At 34.7% G+C, this 21,846-nt stretch overlaps 1 protein-coding gene and 1 long non-coding RNA gene across 3 annotated transcripts; both read right to left on the reverse strand.

Annotated features, from left to right (window-relative positions):
* Positions 1-1,131: 1,131 nt before the first annotated feature.
* On the reverse strand, positions 1,132-9,208 carry LOC106056861 (cyclic AMP-dependent transcription factor ATF-4-like). Of its 2 annotated transcripts, none has more exons than XM_056018584.1 (3): positions 9,074-9,208; positions 3,155-3,433; positions 1,132-2,529 (listed from the first exon to the last, which is right to left on the reverse strand). In XM_056018584.1, exons 2-3 carry the CDS (start codon positions 3,333-3,335, stop codon positions 1,502-1,504), a joined length of 1,209 nt encoding a protein of 402 aa, XP_055874559.1. In that variant the 5' UTR covers positions 3,336-3,433; positions 9,074-9,208; the 3' UTR covers positions 1,132-1,501.
* An 8,714-nt stretch (positions 9,209-17,922) lies between these two features.
* Positions 17,923-19,966, reverse strand: LOC129924824 (uncharacterized). The gene is made up of 3 exons (XR_008776759.1): positions 19,736-19,966; positions 18,321-18,388; positions 17,923-17,990 (listed from the first exon to the last, which is right to left on the reverse strand). It is a non-coding gene; the product is annotated as an uncharacterized LOC129924824 (long non-coding RNA).
* Between the last annotated feature and the right edge of the window lie 1,880 nt (positions 19,967-21,846).

Below are 21,846 nucleotides of genomic sequence, written 5' to 3' on the forward strand. Positions count from 1 at the left end.
GAAAGTTTGCACAAAGCTGCATTGAATATCAAGCATATTATTGATCCAATGATCAAACTTATTAGAGCTAGGGGTCTTAACCACAGTCAGTTCTGATATGTACTTGATGTGGAAAGAGAACATTCTGATGTTCAGTACCACAGTAGTGTCCGCTGGGTTAGCATGGGCAAGGTATTTAGAAGAATATGGGATCTAAAAAAAGATTTTTGTTCCTTGACTTTGTTACTAATATTTCTAATGAAGTGTGAGGACAGACTTCATTTTTTTCATAATTAGTACTACAATGGGTTGTTTGCACATGAAATGTATATCTTTTCAAGCAAAGCTTTTCCATTTCTCCAGGCAGGTTTAATACTTTTCCTTTGCTGAAAGGTTTCTAGTAAAATGGTTGAAAAGAACAAGACTTGTTAAACATGAAATGCACTTTTTAAGACGTAAAGATCTTGAAACCAGTTTTCAATATCCTCACTTCACCATTTAGTACAGAAGCTGATTCAGCTCCAGACAAAATACTTCCAATCAAATTATGACCTGAAAGAGAAGTTCCAGTCAGTTCTTCCATGGGAGATTTATGGGTGCCAGAAGCTGTATTTCCACACTTCAAAAAACTTGATGCTTAACTTTTCATATTATTTAGGTCCAGATACATCTTGAACAAGCATTTTTCTTTTGCTTGTAAGAACATGTCGATGTTGACTAATTTGACAGCAGTCACAAGGATAACAAATAGTAAGCTAGTTCTACTACAGTTCCGGAAAATTATGTAGACGTGTTTAACTAAATATTTGTGTAATTAGTTTCAGAAATCGCTAAATCTTTAATTGTTAGTGTAAAAAAGATGTATACATGTAAAGTAGAAGACAGGTAGCATATTTTCTAAGTTGTAAATACCTATTATATATATGCAGCCCCCATTCCTACACACTTTTTGCATGCAGCCCTCGATAGAAAAAGGTTGACCACCCCTGTTCCAGGTTATACATCCAAAAGCCTGTTAATAGTTGATTCTTGTTCTGTTGATTGGTATGAAATAAAAATGCCTTGTTTTTTTGTAGCCAGACCTAGAAGTTTCATAAATGAAAATCAAAACAAGCATACGTCATAAAAGTTTGAAGGAAAGAATGCAGAAAAGTTTTTCCAAATTTTAGGTTTATTTACTTTCTCAAATAAAACAGTTAAATATTGTGCTAATGTAATATATATTATATGTACTGAAGTTCAACACAAAACTAATTACAAAAATAAAATTATCCAATAAGCATGATAAAAATTTTCAAACTTATTTGTCATAGCCTTAGATCAACAAAAAAACAAAAACAAATGTTAAACTCTGATCTCTACACAAGTTTCATTAATGTTAAAGTATATATACACAAGGAGAAATGAATAAAGTTTTCTTGTAGTGGAAATAATCTACCACATAACCATTCCTCTTAATTAGATTCATTGCTAGCAGAAATGAAAATCACTTTTAAGTTCCAATGTTGATGAAAAAAAAAAATCACAAAAGACCCTTTGCTTTGCGAACATCATCCATGAGATTTTTCATATACTTAATCTCTCTCTGCAGGTCCTCCACTTTGACTTTTAATTTGGAGTTTAATTCCTCCAAAATTTGTACTTCAGATTTAATTTCAAATGCTTCTTCCTTTTTCTTCATTCTATAGCGAATGGCAGCATTTTTGTTCTGAAGTTTTTTTCTATCTTTCTTATCAAGCTGCTCCACAATAACATGCTCAGGAACAGGCTGTGCTGCTGTCTTACTCTTGCGACTAACAGATGAGGTACTTTTCCCACATCTTGACTTGGACCCAGAACTTTTTTTCTCTAGCTCCACAGCAGAAGCTGAGATGACTTTGTACAGCTCAGGACTGGATCGTATGATGCCGCTACAACTTTTCTTGATGCTAGAGGAATAGCTATGCAGAGTTGGAGTACTGCTATACAATGAAATGTTTACAGATTTTGCAGGATGTGTGATTTCAATACCAGAATAAGAAAGGTCATCAAAAGAAATGTCTCTATCAGAAAAAGATTCTAAAGTAGTGTCAGCACTTTCTACAGTCTGATAAGATTCTGGTGAACCACTGTGACAGTCATAGGAAGCTATATCAATGCTGATAACAGGTGCAACTTGGGCAGGTGAACTAGGTGGGGATGCAGCAGCGTCAAACTCAAGCTTTGAAGAAGCAACATTAGCACTGATGGTCTCGGGACTCAACAACAAAGTTGGAGGATCTGCCTCTTTATCAGCTTCAAAGAGAGAGAAATCTGAAAAAAGCAGGGGCTTGTGTTCTCTCACAGCTTCAAAGATGGTGAAGTCCTGGTGCTTTCCCCCTTTAATGGGCTCAAAAAGGGAGAACCCTGACAAAACCAAAGGCTTTTCCTCTTGAACCTCATGAGTGTCCCCTATGAAAGGACTCTCGAAGAGAAACGATTCCAGTGGCGTTTCCTTGTCTTGAGCGCCGCTAATTGCATCAAGATAAGAATCAACGTCTGAAGATTCCATCCATTCTGTTCCCAGAACATCTGTAAATAGACAAAACGATTTAAAATATTAATTTGTTATGATTTTTAAAGGCGATAAAAAACAACAACATACCGTACCTAACTAGCCTAAATCTTAACTGCTAACTTGTTTTTTGCCACAAAGAATTTAAAATATTCAAAAGCATCATGCAGAATTTTTTTTTTTTGCCACTCTCCAGTTCATAGAGAAAAAAAAAAAAAAAAAGACAACCAAGATGTGGCATGGCACTCAGATTTATTACGCATCACCAAAAATGCTGATAATGGCTGCATGGCTTGGGCTTTATGATGAACATCACATCAAATACATAAATGTTCTATAAAAGAGTAAATGAAGGATGGACAGAAGTTGATTTGATAGCAGGGCACCTAAATGATGAGCATACTGATCTACAGTGAAGATTAAACAAGACTATAAATTATCTGGCCCAAAATGCTGTAGACGCAAACTTTTTAAAAAAATACATTATAAACACAATTCAACTAGGCCGACAAGTTTGTCTCAAACATTATAAATAATTTTAATATAAAAAGATATAGATTAAAAAAAAAAATGTAGCAATGTGGTAACAGTAACAACATAAATATTTAAATAACATTTAAGAAATAAGTGACTCAAGACAACCTTCTTGGTAGAGATCATCCAAGTCTTTAGCAAACAATGCATCCTGGGTCAAACAACCTCTGTCACTCATTGGTTGACCAGAGAGCTTAGGGTCACCGAACGGGCCATTTAGCTGATCGAACATGTCCGGCCCGTTGTCCAGACCAAGCGAGAAATCCTCGTTCCAGTAGTTTAATTCCATCTCTAAGTACAGTTGAATGTTCAGACAATATAAAATGGTTTAAGTAAATGGTTGCAGGGAGGGTAGCCGTAGCTAGGTAAACATCTTGAAGTCTGAAACTAGAGAAATGTGAAGTTTAAAACAGAGTACAAAAGCTTGAAGTAAACACAAATTGATTAGATAGACCTAAAACATTTTGTTCTTCTGAACACGATTAGTGAAAATAATTTTTGTAATCCTAAAAAGATTTAACCTGAATATACACTGGCTCCACAGAGTGACAGACACATTCACATGGACATGCATGATTATCATCACAAATGCATGTGATGTTAAATAGATTCTACCAACTTAACTGTTTTAATCTGGGATCTAGATATCTAGTACAAATCTAGACCTCTACATATTGAAATTAATTTTATGGGATAAAGTCTAGACCATAGTTCACCATAGGTATAGAGTCTATTATATAATTATGTTACTATAGTCACTATAGAATTAATATTAATAGACTTGATATATCTAGATTAGAGTCTAAGAAGATAAGACTATCATATTATTTACAATATATGAATATTAAATATTGACAGATCTAGAGTAGTTTATTTATTAAGGACATTACATGAATCAGTTCAACTCGCTGTTTTTGTGGTCATTACATCTTTATTTTGATAATATAAAACTAGCAAGCTGTATAATGACATTAATATATGTGCACATCCATTTTCCAATGATTCTGATCCAATTTCATTCCATTTAGCTGTCATTTTATGTAAGAAAAAAAAATTTCTGATTTGTAAGTCCGGTTTTTTCCTGTTACCAGGATGACTTTACCTCTTCCTAGAGTTAAGACTTTATTTTTTGGTTGGCTAAGTCTATGATAATGAACTCAATATTTATTGTTTTTCGAGCTGATTTATTTGATTCATAAGCCAAGTTGTTTGATTCTATACAAAAAAAATTTAATAGGGTATTTGTATGAAATTACGATCTTCTTACCAAAATTTATTTCAAACAGCCAGTTTTGGACATCAATCATAATCAATGTTAATGATCTTGTTACTTGACTAAGTATTATATATATATTTTTTTTATAGAGAACAAATGGGCAAATGTTTGGAGTGAGCTTGATACATTAAATTAAATGAAGTTAAATGTCTAGATTGGCCTAGCTAGATAGATCTAGATTTATATAGTCAATTTAGCTATTTTGGCAAGAATAACCATCCTAGCCTGTACAAAAGTGTCAAAAGCTCATCTGTATTGGAAATTTATTACATGAATAAACAAAAAACACAGAAATTCAACACACATCTAATTGTGTAAACATAAGTCTAAAAGTCGGTGTAGCTAATTTTGGTACAATAAGTGTGTTTATATTTTTATTTTTAGTGTTTGTATTTTATGCATAATTTGAAAACATCTTAAGTCTTAATCATCTTAATGATTTCATTATTTCATGTGGGGGGCTATGCCTGGGGATCTTAAAATTTGGTTAATATTAATAAATAATTAAAATCTGAGTTTATTAATGCCAAAATATACTTAGAGTAAAGGATGGTTGTCGGACACGCTAAGCCATTCTCCGGCCATTTTTAAGTTTCAAAATTCATAACTCCGTAATGGTCTAACCTATGAATAAACTGATGGTGTCAATGAATTCGTCATCCTTTTGTCTATAAAAATAGCTATTTTGTAATGTATCACTATGCATAGTTAAAATTAGATCTGATGTGAAGAGGGGTAGGTTGGGTTTTCTGATGCGTAAAAGTTTTCGTCAAATTTTTGTCTCTGTAAAAGTTGTTGGCCGGTTTGGAGATTTATCGGACACTTCAAAGGAAATAGATGTCTTCTATATATTAAACATGTTATTATTAAGACATTTCATCCTTAATTTTATTATTCTGTACATTAGCGCAACGACACAAGCCATATTATCACTTTTCCCACGTTCCACGCTTTCATTCTCGGCTTGTAACTGACGTCACACCACGGCCACTACTTTGGGCCTAGCTTAGCTGGTCGAGCTAGGGGAAAAAATCGCCTCTGTTGGGGGGGGGGGGGGGGGGGGAAGAGAGAGAGAGAGAAGAGGAGTATTCTCTCTAGTCTACCTACGGGGCACTTTTTTCCCCCCGTAGCACAGCTCCACTAGCGCAGTGCGTGCCTGTCTCACCTTAGCCTTTATGGTACCAGTCAGATAATTGCTAGTCTCCTGCTCTCTCTCTCTCACCTGCTTTTTTTTTTTAGAGTGTGCAATGGTATTTTTGCTTAAGAGACGTGGAAAAGGGGGGGGGGGGGGGAGAGACTTCATGTAGTATACTCTCTTTTGATTTTGACGTTGATGTTTCACACAATGGCCATTTAGCGCACCTGGTCGATCAATAATTGTGGGCTCGAGGTCTACAATGATATTGCTATTGTGACTTTTTTTTTTCAGCTGCCCATTGATGCTAATTTATTATTGTATAGAGATGTGCACTTTAGTGCTATAACATTTGTACATATTTGTTGCATATTAAATGGTTTAAAATAAATGGTTATACGTTTTGCATACACCACATTAACCTTTTTTTTTATAAATATGTTACGAATTTTTTTTTGTGAAACATGTAACAAACACACACAAGAACACATACATAACTTAAATATACATTTTGTACTATATTATTTTAACAAACAACAAAATTATTCTTGTCAATGTTTAAAAAAAAACAATAACAATTTGTTTATTTCCCCATAAGTACTGTGTCAAGTTATTTCCCTTTGATGACTAGCATCATATGATATGTTTTCTTATTCAGAAAAGGTAAAACTTGTTGGCCACCCCCTATTTACATGTTTAAGTGGGAAAGGAGAGTCTGGGTTGTACAATTTATCTATTTCTAGTGCCTATTTAGAAGCATTATATCTGGGTTTTAATTGGGTAATGCATCTAGGGGCTTAAAAATCGTCTTAACTCCAGACCCTATCTCGTTCTTCCCCTTGGGAGAAAAAAAGCTAAGTTTTACTGTAGTCTACTTTGACCCCAGATAAAATTACTTTCTCTCAATATAAAAGGGAGCTGTACGTGTCGGAAGTGTGACAAAATAGTCCATGCGCAATATTTATGCGGAAGTTGGGTAAAAAAAAATAAAAATTCAAATAAAGAAGATTTAATAATAATACATCGAGATGTCTGATATGCGAGACGAAACCCGGGTGGCCGACAACCATCCTTTACTCTATATAGAGACTGTTTGAAATGAATTGTGTTTGGAATCAAATAATGTGTGTCAAATTAGTTTGAATTAAATGAAAACACATGGCCTCTAGGGCGGGGTACAAGTAACAAATATAAGTAGTCATCCTTAAAAAGGCTTATTCTCCTTAAAAGTTAAAATATAGAAGATTTTGATACTTCATTTTCTTTTCTATGTTGACTATGTTAAACCATTATCATTATGTCAATTATGATTATCAAATAATGGCTGTCATCAAACAATTTTTGGCTTATAGTAGGTACTTTGATTTTCCGGTTGTGCTAGATTTTTTTTGGTTTCCGGAACTGGTAGTCTACCGGCGTCAGTATATAAGCCCAGGACAATAGGCATTGTGTTCCATTCTGATATTGTTTTCAAAATCCATGCTCAAAAGGATAATCAAAGCTTTTTTATCGCGCAAGGACAGGATATTTATTAATTCTTTAGATCTACATCGCCATAAATTCTATTGTTTTCATGGAGATCCATCGTGTTGAGCATACTGGTAAGTTGACCACCAAATTCTTTTTTATTAAGCTCATTCTACATTTAAATTTAGTTATTTGGGTTAGTTTAATATTAAATCTAATTAGTTTAATAAAGTTTATTGCAATAAGTGCTCCTGTTTAGTGGCAAATGCCAACGGACTGGGCTAGGTCTAATTTTTTAAAGTGAAACCGGCCGCCATTACTAGACAGGAAGTGATAGATCCTATGTTTATCAATGGCTGCATCCTTTTTGTATTTCACATTCCCTTTTGAAATCCATCATAATCCTTCATTTTCTTTGATCATCGATGATTTAAAACTTCATAAATAATATCTTTATAATGATATTTACTCACTACTTAAGTTTTGAAAGGATTTTAAAAAAAAATAATAATATTTGTCGCGATAATGGCCGATAATTAAAAAATAATTATAAATCTTGATCTAGTTGCATTATCGTAATTGTTTTCCACAATCTATCTAGATCTATGAATTTCAATTAAATTATTTCACTTTTAATATATAATACTAAGTAAATATAGTGATTCTAGGCAAATCTAGATGAGTAGATGAGTAGACAAATAAAAAGTCAATAGTATTCATTACTAGATTCTAGATCTAGAGTTAGATCAAATCAATGAGAGATCACTGATCAATCAAATCTAAATAAGTAAATTCTAGATAAGATTTCTTGGCTAGATACAGAGACATAACATAGATTTTTATACAGGATCAAGTCCTAAAAATATTCTTTTAAAATTAAAGTTGTTTATGACATTTATGTTGATATTGTGTTAAATGAAGCTTCAATCATGACTAAGAACTTTATTTTTTTTTCTCCACAGAGAACATCATTGGCGATGGGCATGGCATAACTAAAGGAGGCTGCGATGTGACATGATTGTCATACACACTAATGTGACAGCAACATACAGGGATGTTATAAATACTTTTACATATTCTGACACCATCATTGGGCGCAAGCAAAAAAATTCATATATTGGAAAATTATTTTCGACCTGGTGACGTATTACATTTACTTACTGACGCCACAGATCTATAACAAAAAAAGGTTTGTGTTAACACAAATCTCAGGTTTCAAAATAATAAAATGAACAACACAATTAATTTCATGCATTTGTGTTGAAAATGTTATTTATATAGCTCTGAAAGTTAAAAAAATACAGCCTATTAATGGAAAAAAAAGTACTTTTTCTGTCATTTTTTTTTACATGTTGTGTCACATCATAAAGTGTAAAATATTTTCTTGGACTTCTATCTATAATTTAAAAGTAAAATAAGTATCAACAGATAATAAAGCATCTCTGTTTAAAATTGTATTCAATTATCTCTTAAGGTTTAAAAGTTAGAGTCTTCTAAATGTGAAAAAGTACTTCTTGTCGACCGTTTCTTTTTTTACAAGTAACCTCACTTTAAAAACGAATAAGAACATTATGTCACAGTCTACCACTTGTTTGAAATTAAAATAAATATCAGGACATAATCATGTATTTCTGGTGAAAATTACATGCAAATAACTCAAATAGTAAATAAGTTACAGCATTTTTAATGTGAAATTTTCCTTTTTCGGTCACAATTTTTAAAAAATAATATAGGCAAAATTTTCGCCACTAAAATTGCTATAACTTCTGTTCTAATCAACTTAGAAACATAAATGAAGTATCAATACACTCGGTTCCAAAAGCTCTAACTAACTATATTAGTTTCATTACAATATATTGAGTCTGAAATTTTTATCAAAGTACCTACTTATAGGCAGGCGTATAGCCAGTATCATATAGATCTATTATTATTATTCATATATACTGATTTAGCATGAGTATGATAATAGCCGCTATAGATTAGTATACTAAATAAAGTAAATACTATGAGTATATAGATCTAGTCATAATCTAGATTCTAGATCTAGGACGTCTAGGTCACGGTGTTTGGTGATAGACCTAGCATAAACTATTCTAGATCTAAGTAGACCTAAAGAAAATAATCTAGAATAGTCTAAATTGCAACTTACGCCATGGTGAAACTGTGCCCCGGTGGGCGAAAGTTGGGAAGAAATCTAGGCAGACATATTTGTCTCAAACTTGTTCATTGTATCGTTAACGTGGCAAATGTGACTTTAGATGGCTGTTTCCAATGTACCCTAAAGTAGAGGTATAAGCACTCAAGGTCATATAGAAGAACTACTTTTTTTCTATAAAACATTCAAACTTAATCAATAATTATTTTTAATATAAAAAACAAATAAAATAAAAGATAAAAAATGATGTGACAATGTGATATCGAAATATTACAGATTTAGAGATGATACAAATGTGAACTATATTTTGATGCCTCTATTTCCTTTACAAAATTGCATCAGAAAAGTTGGCTTGTTGCCAAATAGTGATATATAAATAGAACGAGTTATAAATAGAAATGTACGTAATAATTGGTCGCGTGAAAACATAATTTGTGTTCAGCATAATATAAGCAAATGTTATTACAAATGTCTTTGAAATATCAACGTATTAAAAAAAAACACATATTAATGTGAATAACTTTATTATTATTATTATAGCTTTTATATAGCGCTACTTTCATGCTTATAGCATTATGAAGAAAATCCCTACTATAATACTCAAAAACAAAGATTTACTGCTGCAGGGGAGAACGACTTTATAAAAAATACGATAAACATGCATATATATATATATATATATATATATATATATATATATATATATATATATATATATATATATATATATATATATATATCATTGGCGTAGCCAGGATTTTTTTCGGGGGTGGGGGGTGGGGTTGGGGGTGAATTTTTCTCTCCCCCCCCCCCCCTTTCCCCGCGATAAAAAAATTAATAGTACTGTATGTATATGTGTGTGTGTGTGTGTGTACATGATCTTTTTTACATTCTGATCCTTCATTCTTTCGGAAGACGTTTATTGTACCCTAGATTGTTTCTTCCTGGAGTTAGTGGAAAAATTGCACACACCCCCCAAGCCAGCAAGGGTTTTGGGCAGAGCTTGCATGGAGCTCCCCCAGCGCGGGGCGAAGCCCCGCCGCCAAGCACTATTTCTGTCATTAAAAGCCAACAAAATGAATATTCTGAGGTATCTACAGTAAATTTTCCTGCTATTAAGAAGTTTTATTTTAAAAAACTAAAATGCATTCTTACTGCCTTGCTGGTGCCAAGTTGTAGCCTACTAGGATGTCATCGCAACCCTTAGTATGCGTAAAAACATGTTCCGCAAATCTCATGCGACGCTCTGTCACAAGCTTACTAAGGTGTCGACTCCCAATTCGGCATAGGATTTCCTTGATTTAGACTCCTAAAATCTGTCTTAGCCACTCTTAGCCATCTTTGTTGAGCCACATTTAGTGTTTTTCAATTTCGGCACTTTATTAATGGAGCCCCGCCACTGGTAGAAATGTGTAACCTCTCTTGAATACGCTCTTGGAATTAGGTGACTGTAGTTTGCTTTAGATTTTATATCGAAAAGAGAAGTTTTACCGTCAAAATCATCTGTTGTGGATTTTAAACTAAACAATCTCTGGAGTTGTTTTTTTTTTTCAATTCAAAACTCCATTTAGCTACGGTCATAGAATTTGGTAACAGTAGTTTGCTTTAGAATAATATTGAAGATGGAGGTTTTCCCACCTCAAAACTCTCTGTAGGGGGATTTTAAACTCAAAACCATCTGGAGGGGTTTTAAAATTTTAAGAAAAGCCATCTGTAGGAGAGGGGTTAAAAACTCAAAACCCCCAATTGGCTTGGCTACGCTCAAATAATTTTAGTGTGTAATTTGCTTTTTTTTATATTAAAGAGGTATTTTTTAGCATTAAACCCCGCTGAACGGGGGTTTAAACTCAAAACCCCTTTGGCAACTCTCATAACATTTTAAGTGCATAATTTACTTTTTTTTTCATATTGAAGAAGTATTTTTAACTTCAAACACCGCTGAATGCGGGTTTAAACTCAAAACTAAGTTGAAACCCATTTACCTACGCTCATAACATTTTGAGTGCGTAATTTCCTTTTTTTTTAATTGAAGAGGTATTTTTTTTTAGCTTCAAACCCTAATGAAGAGGGGGGGGGGTTAAACTCAAAACCCTTTGGCTACGCTCATATAATTTATTTTGAGTGTGTAATTTGCTTTATTTTATATTGAATAGGGGGTTATAAAATCAAAATCTTCCTTAACTGTGCTCTTGCAATTTGGGGATTGTCGTTTGCTTTTTTTTTTTGTTGTTGTTTTTAGAAGAGAGGGATTGAACTGCAAAAACCCCTGATAGGGGGTTTTAAACTCAAAACCTGTTGGTAGGGGGTTTTAAAATCAAAACCCCCTGATAAGGGTTTTGAACTCAAACACCCTGGTAGGAGATTTTAAACTCAAACCCCCCTGATAGGGGTTTTAAACTCAAAACCCACTGGTAGGGGGTTTTAAACTCAAAACCCCTTGGCTGAACTGGGGCAAGTGATGGTATAGTATTAAAATGTCAACCAAAATAAACAAAATCAAAGCAAAAAAATCAATTACTGAATTCCGACCCCCCCCCCTCGGGGGGGGGGGGGAATTTCATTACGGGGTGGGGGTGGGTGAACCTCAACCCCCCTGGCTACGCCCATGAATTATATATATATATATATATATATATATATATATATATATATATATATATATATTGTTACGTATTTCTGAATCTTCTGGCTAGATGTATTAGTTGGCACACAAATAAAAACACTGCAAAGAACTTGACTACTAAACTTTCAGTTTCATATAACTTTAATGACTATTAACTCTAACAATTCGTTACTGTAACATGTAGCGTAGAAGACTGTACAATATCTGTCAGTTTACAGTTAGCTATACTTCGTTGCAATTCATCTCTTCACTTCGTTGCAATTCATCCCTAGTTAACTTGCATCGAGTCGTACACATCTCTCTTCTACTGTCTCGCACAGTAGACAACAGTACCGACGACTCACTCACGACTGCCTTTCACATTAACTCTGGCTTATATAGAGTCCCTAATCGCTTGTCCAAAGTTGCACAAACACGGCTAGTATCCTCTGGAATAACACGTGAGGAAACGTCACATCCTGTCTTTATTTATACATGTAGATTCCAGAAAACATTGGCTGCAGTGTCATCTTGCCGGGGTCACAAGTTGTGACCTCTATCTGTCACTGGACATTGCTAGTACCTTTTGGAATAACATGTAAGGACACGTCACATCCTGTCTCTGTTTATACATGTACATTCCAGGGAACACCCGCTGCTGTGTTATCTCGTCGGGGTCACACGTTAACCTCTTCCTGTCACTGGTCATTTGTAACACTGTCCCCTTCTTAGATCTGTTCGTCCCGAACAGATTCCATTTCACCACGATACTCAAGAAACCGATCGACGATCAAGAAGGAAGCTTTGGTGGTTGCCCCCTTCTCAGAGATGTTCTTTCAATCTGGCAGTTGTCCATCTTCTTTCCATAGAAGAATGGGAGCCAAATCCTCATTTTTCAGCAGTTCCTCACAAATGTTTTCATCAATCTTGGTATGGAAACATCGACATTCAGATGACGACATTGGGCACTCTTGTCGAGAAAATTCATCAGCATTCTAACAAGTTTTACATTTTCAAGCATCTTTTTACAGAGCTTCTTCAGAGATAACTAGGTTCATCACAGTACAGCAATATTCACATGCTTTTCTTTTAAACAACAGCAACTGAATTGGGTTTGTTCGATGTTGGGTTGATCTTCTTGTACAGTTCTGTCACAGATGGTTACTCACTACAGTTCTGACATCTTAAACTACTTCTTTTCTGTCCTTCTTGCTTCTAACTTAATTAGCGTTTTTCTAAAACCTCTGTTATACTTCATCAACCTATTCTCATGAGGAATGTTCTTAGATTATTCATTAGTGGCTTCACGCTTTCAACTGATTCGTAAGGCTTTCTTCTTTGGCTAGTATCCTCTGGAAAAACACGTGAGGAAACGTCACATCCTGTCTTTATTTATACATGTAGATTCCAGAAAACATTGGCTGCAGTGTCATCTTGCCGGGGTCACAAGTTGTGACCTCTATCTGTCACTGGACATTGCTAGTACCTTTTGGAATAACATGTAAGGACACGTCACATCCTGTCTCTGTTTATACATGTACATTCCAGGGAACACCCGCTGCTGTGTTATCTCGTCGGGGTCACACGTTAACCTCTTCCTGTCACTGGTCATTTGTAACAGTATATATATATATATATAAATATATAAATATATATATATATATATATATATATATATGTACTATATACATGGGCGTAGCCAGGATTTTTTTTCGGGGGGGGGGAGGTTGGGGGGGGGGATTTTTTTTCTCCCCCCCCCCCGCCCCCTCACCGCGAAAAAAATAATTTATATGTATTTACGCGTGTGTGTGTGTACATAATCTTTATTACATTCTGACCCTTCATTCTTTCGGAAGACGCTCCTAGAATAGCTTCTTCCATGAGTTAGTGGGAAAATTGTAGATATCCCCCGTCATCACTAGTAATGGGGTCTGGGGGAGCGCTAGGAGCACCATTTCTGATATTAAAAGCCAACAAAATGCATATTCTGAGGTATCTACAGTGTATTTTCCTGGTATTAAAAAGTTCTATTTCAAAAACCTAATGTGCTATTCTTACTGACTTAGATCCTCCCGCGCCGTTCGGCGCATTTGCTGTCAAGCTGTTTCCATAAAATTGTAGATTCCCCGACATTACTAGTAAGGGGGTCTGGGGGAGCGCTAGGAGCTCCCCCAGCGCAGGGCGGAGCCCCGCCGCCAAGCACTATTTCTGGTATTGAAAGCCAACAAAATGCATATTCTGAGGTATCTACACTGCATTTTCCTGCTATTAAAACGTTTTATTTCAAAAACTTAATGTGCTATTCTTACTGACTTAGACCCTCCCGCGCCGTTCGGCGCATTTGCTGTCAAGCTGTTTCCATAAAAATCTGTCACTGGTAATATCTGAAGCCTCTTCCCACCTGCCATGAGGACCTCCATGAATGAGTGGCGTCAAGTTGTACTAGGATATCATTGCAACTCTTCTTATGCGTAATTCATTTTGTCGGAGAACATGTCCCGCAAACCTCATGCGTCGCTCTCTCACAATCTTACTAAGGGTTCGACTCCCAGTTCGATATAGGATTTCCTTGATTTAGACCCGATCTCTATAACTGACTCCTAAAATCTGTCTTAGCCATCTTTGTTGAGCTACATTTAGTGTTTTTCAATTTCGGCAGATGACTATTCACTGCAGTTTATTAATGGAGCCCTGCCACTGGTAAAAATGTGACTACGTTGGAATAAGTTGACTGTATTTTGCTTTAGATTTTATATCGAAAAGAGAAGTTTTATCGTCAAAACTGACTCAAAACCATATGTTGAAGGTTTTCCACCTCAAAATGGTCTGTAGGGGGATCTTATACTGAAAACCATCTGGAGGGGTTTTAAACTTTAAAAAAAGCCATCTGTAAAAGAGGGGTTTAAACTCAAAACCCCCGATTGGATTGGCTACGCTCAAATAATTTTATTGTGTAATTTGCTTTTTTTTATATATTGAAGAGAGCATCAAACCCCTCTGAACGGGGGTTTAAACTCAAAACTCCTTTTGGCAACGCTCATAGCATTTTGAGTGCGTAATTTGCTTTTTTTCTTACACTGAAGATGTATTTTTTAGCCTCAAACCCCTTTGGCTACGCTCATAGATTTTAGAGTGAGTAATTTGCTTTTATTTATATTAAAGAGGTACTTTTTAGCTTTAAACTTTACTGGAGGGGAGTTTAAACTCAAAACCCCTTTGACTACACTCATAACATTTTCAGTGTATAATTTGCTTTGTTTTTATTATTAAAGAGGTATTTTAACTTCAAACCCCGCTGAAGTGAGATTTAAACTCAAAACTGAGTCAAAACCCATTTAGCTACGCTCATAACATTTTGAGTGCGTAATTAGCTTTTTTTTTATGTTGAAGAGGGGGTTTATCATAAATTTTAGAGGGGGTTTTAAAATCAAAATCTTCCTTAACTGTGCTCTTGGAATTAGGGGATTTTCGTTTGCATTTTTTTTTGTTTTGTTTTATAGAAGAGGGGGAGTTAACTGCGAAAACCCCAGGTAGCAGGTTTAAAACTCAAAACCCCTGGTAGGGGGTTTTAAACTCAAAACCGCTGGTAGGGGTTTTTAAACTCGAACCCCTCTGGTAGGGGTTTTAAACTCGAACCCCCTTGGTAGGGGTTTTAAAACTCGAACCCCCCTAGTAGGGGGTTGAAAACTCAAAACCCCTGGTAGGGGGTTTTAAACTCAAAACCTCCTGGTAGTGGGTTTTAAACTCAAAACCCCTTTGGTTGTGCTGGTTGTGCTGGAGCAAGTGATGATTTAGTATTAAAATCTCACCTAAAATAAACAAAATCAAAGCAAAAAATCAGTCACTAAATTCCGAACCCCCCCCCCCGGCTACGCCCATGTATATATATATATATATATATATATATATATATATATATATATATATATATATATATACAGGGCCGCCGCGGACGTTTTTTTTCACACAATAGTCGTCACTATAATAATGTGCAATAAACGAAATAAATTCGACTATTCTGAGACAAAAAAAAAAAAACAACTAGAAGAATCATACTAGCGGAGACGTTTTAAAATTTTTTCTTCAAACTTTTTGACCCATACTGTTGCAAAAAGCGGTCTACATTTAACAATATCTTATTAGAAGATATGAGGCGTGGCAGCTGAGCGATAAAGCGCTTGGTTCCGGGTTCGAATCCTGGTGAAGATTGGGATTTTTAATTTCGGGATCTTTTGGCGCCTAAAGAGTACCTGACATTTGTGGCGGAAAGTAAAGGCCGTTGGTCGTTGTGCTGGCCACATGACACCCTCGTTAACCGTAGGCACAGAATCAGATGACCTTTACATCATCTGCCCTATAGACCACAAGGTCTGAAAGGGGAACTTTACTTTTTTTTTTTAAATTAGAAGATAAAACGACGTCTCCTACTTAAAATTTTAATTTTTAAACATGTAATTTTACTAATATTCAGATAAATTATATACAATGAAATTTTTTTTTCGCCTCCCCTTCTCCTTGTTGGTCGTAGGCTTGTCGTTACAAACATCTACAAGAACTGAGCCAATGATAAAGCGTTTCATATTTTTACTAAATAAACTTTAAATAACTTATTTTGCGTAATTCATTTTGTCGGAGAACATGTCCCGCAAAACCTCATGCGACGCTCTGTCACAACCATAGACTATATATTACATGGACTGCCAACACTAAGGAAACTAAGCATAAGCTCCATTCACCGAGGCGTCCTTGGTTGCATGGTAAATTGACTTCCGGTAGAATTTGTTACTATATAAAGAAACCATTCCCGAAGATTTTTACCATCACTTTTACAGCAAATCATGAATGGAAACTTAATTGTCATATACGATGTTACATAGGTAAGTGTGCACAAATCAATTTGTGACTTAGATCTATGACTATAAAGCCTTGTAACTGATGTTCTTAGCCAATATAGACTAATTAGCCAAGCCTGTATTTCGTGTATTCTTGTTTACGACATTAATTGTCTGCTAATTGGTGCTGCCAGTTTGGATTATTTGTTTTTCTTTTTTTTTTTTCCATCACATTTGATAATTATTATCATTATTTTTACAATGTATATTTTAAATGTGATAAGCGATTTACTGAAAGAGTCAATACATTTCTGAGAGTGTCATTTATTAATTTTGTAAATAATATGTTCCCATCGCATTTTTTGTGTAAAACCTCTAATATACTTTACTATACTCCTAATATACTTTTTAAGGAACTGTTTTGTTAGATGTTTTCAGAATTGATTTTATCCGTAAAGGACTTGAACATATGGAAGTTTGGTACTATATGAAACTAAGATTGAATTGGTGACTTGTTATGAATTTAATGTATGTTGTTTCTATTCCATCAACAGTACTAGAATTTGTCCAGTGCCTGTGATCCTCTGAGTTGAAGGAGAATGTGCTCCATAATACCTACTAGGAGCTTGCTGATAGCTGGAAGTTCATGAATACTATGTTGTCCTTGATTTGATGATTCTGAAAACTACCATTTCTGAAGACTTGAGCATTATTTCTATAATTTAAAAAAATCTTTTCAGGAAATATTGTGTTTATAATATTAAGAAAGTGAAGATAATATTGTTCTTACTAATATTATTGACTTATTAAAATAGAAAGCACATCATTACCAATATTCACTTGTCAATAAATGTTAGCATTATTCAATTTTTAGTTACATGTTCAGACTATTAAATTTTATTATTTAAATTATAGCAACTTTCTCTTTCAGTCCAGCTTAAGATACATTCCTGTAAAAAGTCTATAATAATAAGTTAATGTCGATGTAGTATTGTTCAGACACTTACAAGTTTAATCATCTATAGGCTACTTCACAAAAAAAAAAGTGTTTGAATGGTTTTCATTTGTTTGTACATCAAATATGTATTAATATAATTATCATTTTTAGATGAAACATTAAATACTGAAGATGACCATTTCAATTTCTGATGTAGGCCTACTCTCATTTCATCAAATAAACAGAATATTATCTGAAATTTCATCCCTTCATGGTAACTGTAACTGGCTTCATAAAAAAATGGAGTGGTGACTGGGTTGACTATACATTTTGGTATAAATAATGCATCAATGAATGTAGCTTATACTGTTCTTTTCCTCATCTTGAAATGTCTGGACTGATAATTAGCTGTTGCATGATACTCTAAATGACAAATATCTTCTACTCATTAAAATAGCACATTTCCATGCTGTTTGGCTAAGTGGAAGCCGATAAAATTTGTTCCTCTATTAGCTGTAAAATCTCGAAATTCATGAGCAGCTGAGAAAAAAAGAAAAGAAATTCAAACTAGTTTAGACATGTTATAAATATTTATATTTGCTAATAAAAAAATGTAAGACTACTTTATGTTACAACAATGGACAGCATCTTTAAAGTTTATTTCAATGCAATCACAAGAAATAATTTTTTCTCTACAATTAAGCCTGCTTTAATGATTTTTTTTTAATGTAAATAAATTTTATGCATAGGATTAAATATAACATGTACTTAAGAAGATTTTTTACCTATTATTTCACAATTACAAGTAATTTAAAGTGATACATGTATTGATAACACAATGTTATTGGAGAAAGTAAAAAAAAATCTCACTTGTAGTAGATCCCTTTCAATTTGAAAGTTAGTGACAATCAAATCAGGTTTGTGGAAGTAGTATGCTCCTTTTAGTAAAAAAAAACAAAAACAAAGAAAAATGCATTATAAAAAGTTTTCGCTTTAAATAAAATTTCTCTTGGGTGACTTGAGTAGAAAGTAATAGAAATATGAACTTCATTTAGCAATATGCTCACACTAAGCAGAAGTGGTTTTTACTAGTGAAAATTGTCTGTCCAAATAAGCTATTGAAACTACTGTCAGCTTCACATGATATGAACTGTAAAGTTTGACAGTTCTTCCTCTAAGACTTTTAGGTACCGGTATTATCTATCAAGAGCAGGGTAAAACAAGGATGGGTTTTGGCCATCAACACTATTCGGAATTGTTTCGTCTGTACTCTCATAGCGACTTGGAAGATGGAGTATATATCCACTGTACAGGCTTTTTAAACTGGCTTGACCAAAACGAGGAGACGACATATCCTGATTAGGGAACTGATGTTTGACGACGATGCGGCTCTCACTACCTTTCGCAGTAATTATTACAAAGGCTAGTCAATACTTCAACAGCTGCGGATCAATAATTCAGTCTTACAATAACTCACACCAAGACAGAAAAAAGGGCATAAAAAGTCAACATCATCAAACTCCATTTGAGTGAGGGCTTGAGAGGCTCTAATCCTCTCTTGCAAAAGCCCTGGACAGAAACCCTGCTGTATTGCGTAGTGCATACATGTCACCATACAGATCGAGAATTTTTGGTTCTGACCTGTTGAGACTGAGATCAGCAAGTCTGGGGCAGTCAAACAGAATATGAGGCACGGGGGCACCGGGATTCGAAATTTGGCCATAGCCGTGAGAAACATGAGGCGACAGGACAGTGGCTTGTCCTGCACTTTGTTATAATAACTTGCCATAAAAAATCACAGAATGTACTTTTTCTATTTTATCAACGACACCATCTAAATGCCAAACATACTTTTCTTACATTTTTCAACTCGGAGAAAACTTTACATCTAGACTTATTACCTTTACTTTAGGCCTACACATAATATAGGACTTTTTTAAAACTTATAAACGAAAGGTCATTTTAGCCTATTATAGTAAGAGCATATAGATCTAAATGTACCGGGTTATCTTTCTGAATAAGTCTTACTATTTGGTTTATATATATATATATATATATATATATATATATATATATATATATATATATATATATATATATATATATATATATATATATATATATATATATAGGCTATGCTCTCACAAGAACCTCAATTCAATTAATGTAAAGAAGAAAATACACGAAATACAGGCTTGACTAATTAGTCTATATTGGCTAAGAAAATCAGCTATAAAGCTTTACAGTTATAGATCTAAGTCAGAAATTGATTTGTGCACACTTACCTCTGTAACATCTTCTTTAACAATTCAGTTTCCATTCATGATTTGCTGTAAAAGTGGTGGTAAAAATCTTCGAGAATGGTTTCTTTATACGTAAAAAAAAATCTACCGGAAGTCAATTTACCACGCAACCAAGGACGCCTCCGTGAACGGGACTTGTTTATTGAAAAATATAGGCTTAGTGCGTAGAGTTGGCAGTCCATGTAATATATAGTCTATGGTCACAACCTTACTAAGGGTTCGACTCCCAGTTCGGCTTATGCTTTCTTTGATTTAGACCCGATCTCTATAACTGACTCCTAAAATCTGTCTTAGCCATCTTTGCTGAGCCACATTTAGTGTTTTTCAATTTCGGTAGAAGACTATTCACACTTTATTAATGGAGCCCAAGCCACTGGTAGAAATTTGTAACCTTTCTTGACTACGCTCTTGGAATTACATGCCTGTATTTCGCTTTAGATTTTATATCGAAAAGGAAAGTTTTTTCGTCAAATCATCTGTTGAGGGGTTTTAAACTAAAAACTCTTTTTTTGTTTTTTTAAAATTCAAAACCCCATTTAGCTACGATCATAGAATTTGGTGACTGTAGTTTGCTTTTAAATAATATTGAAGACAGAGGTTTTCAACTCTAAACGCTCTGTAGGGGAATTTTAAACTCAAAACCATCTGGAGGGGTTTTAAACTTTAAAGAAAAAGCCATCTGGAGGAGGGGGATTTAAACTCAAAACCCCTTTGGCTACCTTCATAGATTTTATAGTATGTAATTTGCTTTTTTTTTTATATTGAAGAGGTACTTTTTACCTTGAAACCCCAACCGGAAGGGGGTGGGGGGTAAACTCAAAACCCCTTTGGCTACACTCATAGAATTTTGAGTGTGATTTGCTTTTTTTATATTGAAGAGGGGTTTTATCGTAAATTTTGGAGGGATTTTTAAAATCAAAATCTTCCTTAACTGTGCTCTTGGAATTTGGGGATTGTTGTTTGCATTTTTTTGTTTTGTTTTATAGAAGAGGGGGATTTAACTGCAAAAACCTCTGGTAGGGGGTTTAAAACTCAAAACCCCCTGTAGAGGGTTTTAAACGCAAAGCCCCTGGTAGGGGGTTTTAAACTCAAAACCCCCTGGTAAAGGGATTTGTATCTCAAAACCCCCTGATAGGATTTTTTAAAATCTCAAAACCCCCTGGTAGGGGGTTCCTCGGCTGTGCTGTGGTAAGTGATGATTTATTATTAAAATCTCACCTAATATAAACAAAATGAAACAAAAATATCAGTCACTTATTTCCGTTCCCCCCCCCCCGGGGGGGGATTTCATTTCGGGGGGGGGGTTGGTTTGAACCCCCCCCCCCAGGCTACGCCCCGCCCATGCTACATACCCAATAGAAGGGACAATGTTTTAAAATTGACTTTCTAAAATTCTAATTGCTAAATCTACTTATAGGGCTGGCAATTCGAGTCGAAACAAATATTACAAACAACCCGCGAAAATTCAAGGCCAGGGAAGGGTTGGCGCTTATGGAAAAACCCGTGGGAATCCGTAGCGCCCCAGTTTCCAAAATAACTTCTTATTGTACGAATATCGTCTCCCCCCCCCCCCCTCCCAATATTCAAAGGATAATAGAATCATTAGAATTTAAATAAAATATTTAAGTAATTTTTTAAAATTATTAAACCAAACATAAAAAAAAAAGAATCTTGCTATAATGATTTGGCCGCCCCTTACATTCGGCCATCTGCGTGCGATGCACACATTGCACAATAGGTAGCGGCGGCCCTGTATATTGTTATGACATGATTAGGAATTAGTTATTTGTTTCGGGAATAAGGGGAAAGTTTTAATTAGCGACAAGTGACGTGACAGATCTTTAAAAAATAAGAACGCTCTAAGTGACGCTAAAAGGAAGTCGCTTCTTGTAGAGTAGTAGACTTGAGTACGACATAACTGACATCGGACGATTCCCTTCTTGAGTATTAAACATATTTGTAGAACAACATATCAGCGTCGACTATATATTTGATTGTTTCGGCCTTTCGCCGGTGTTACTGAAGTAGTTGAGTTCAGCGTTACTTCCAGTCAGATCTACACTAGACAGATTGCCAAGAATCAACACCGCGCG

This window comes from Biomphalaria glabrata, chromosome 2 (genome assembly GCF_947242115.1).
Source record: "Biomphalaria glabrata chromosome 2, xgBioGlab47.1, whole genome shotgun sequence".
NCBI classification, from domain to species: Eukaryota; Metazoa; Mollusca; class Gastropoda; family Planorbidae; genus Biomphalaria; species Biomphalaria glabrata.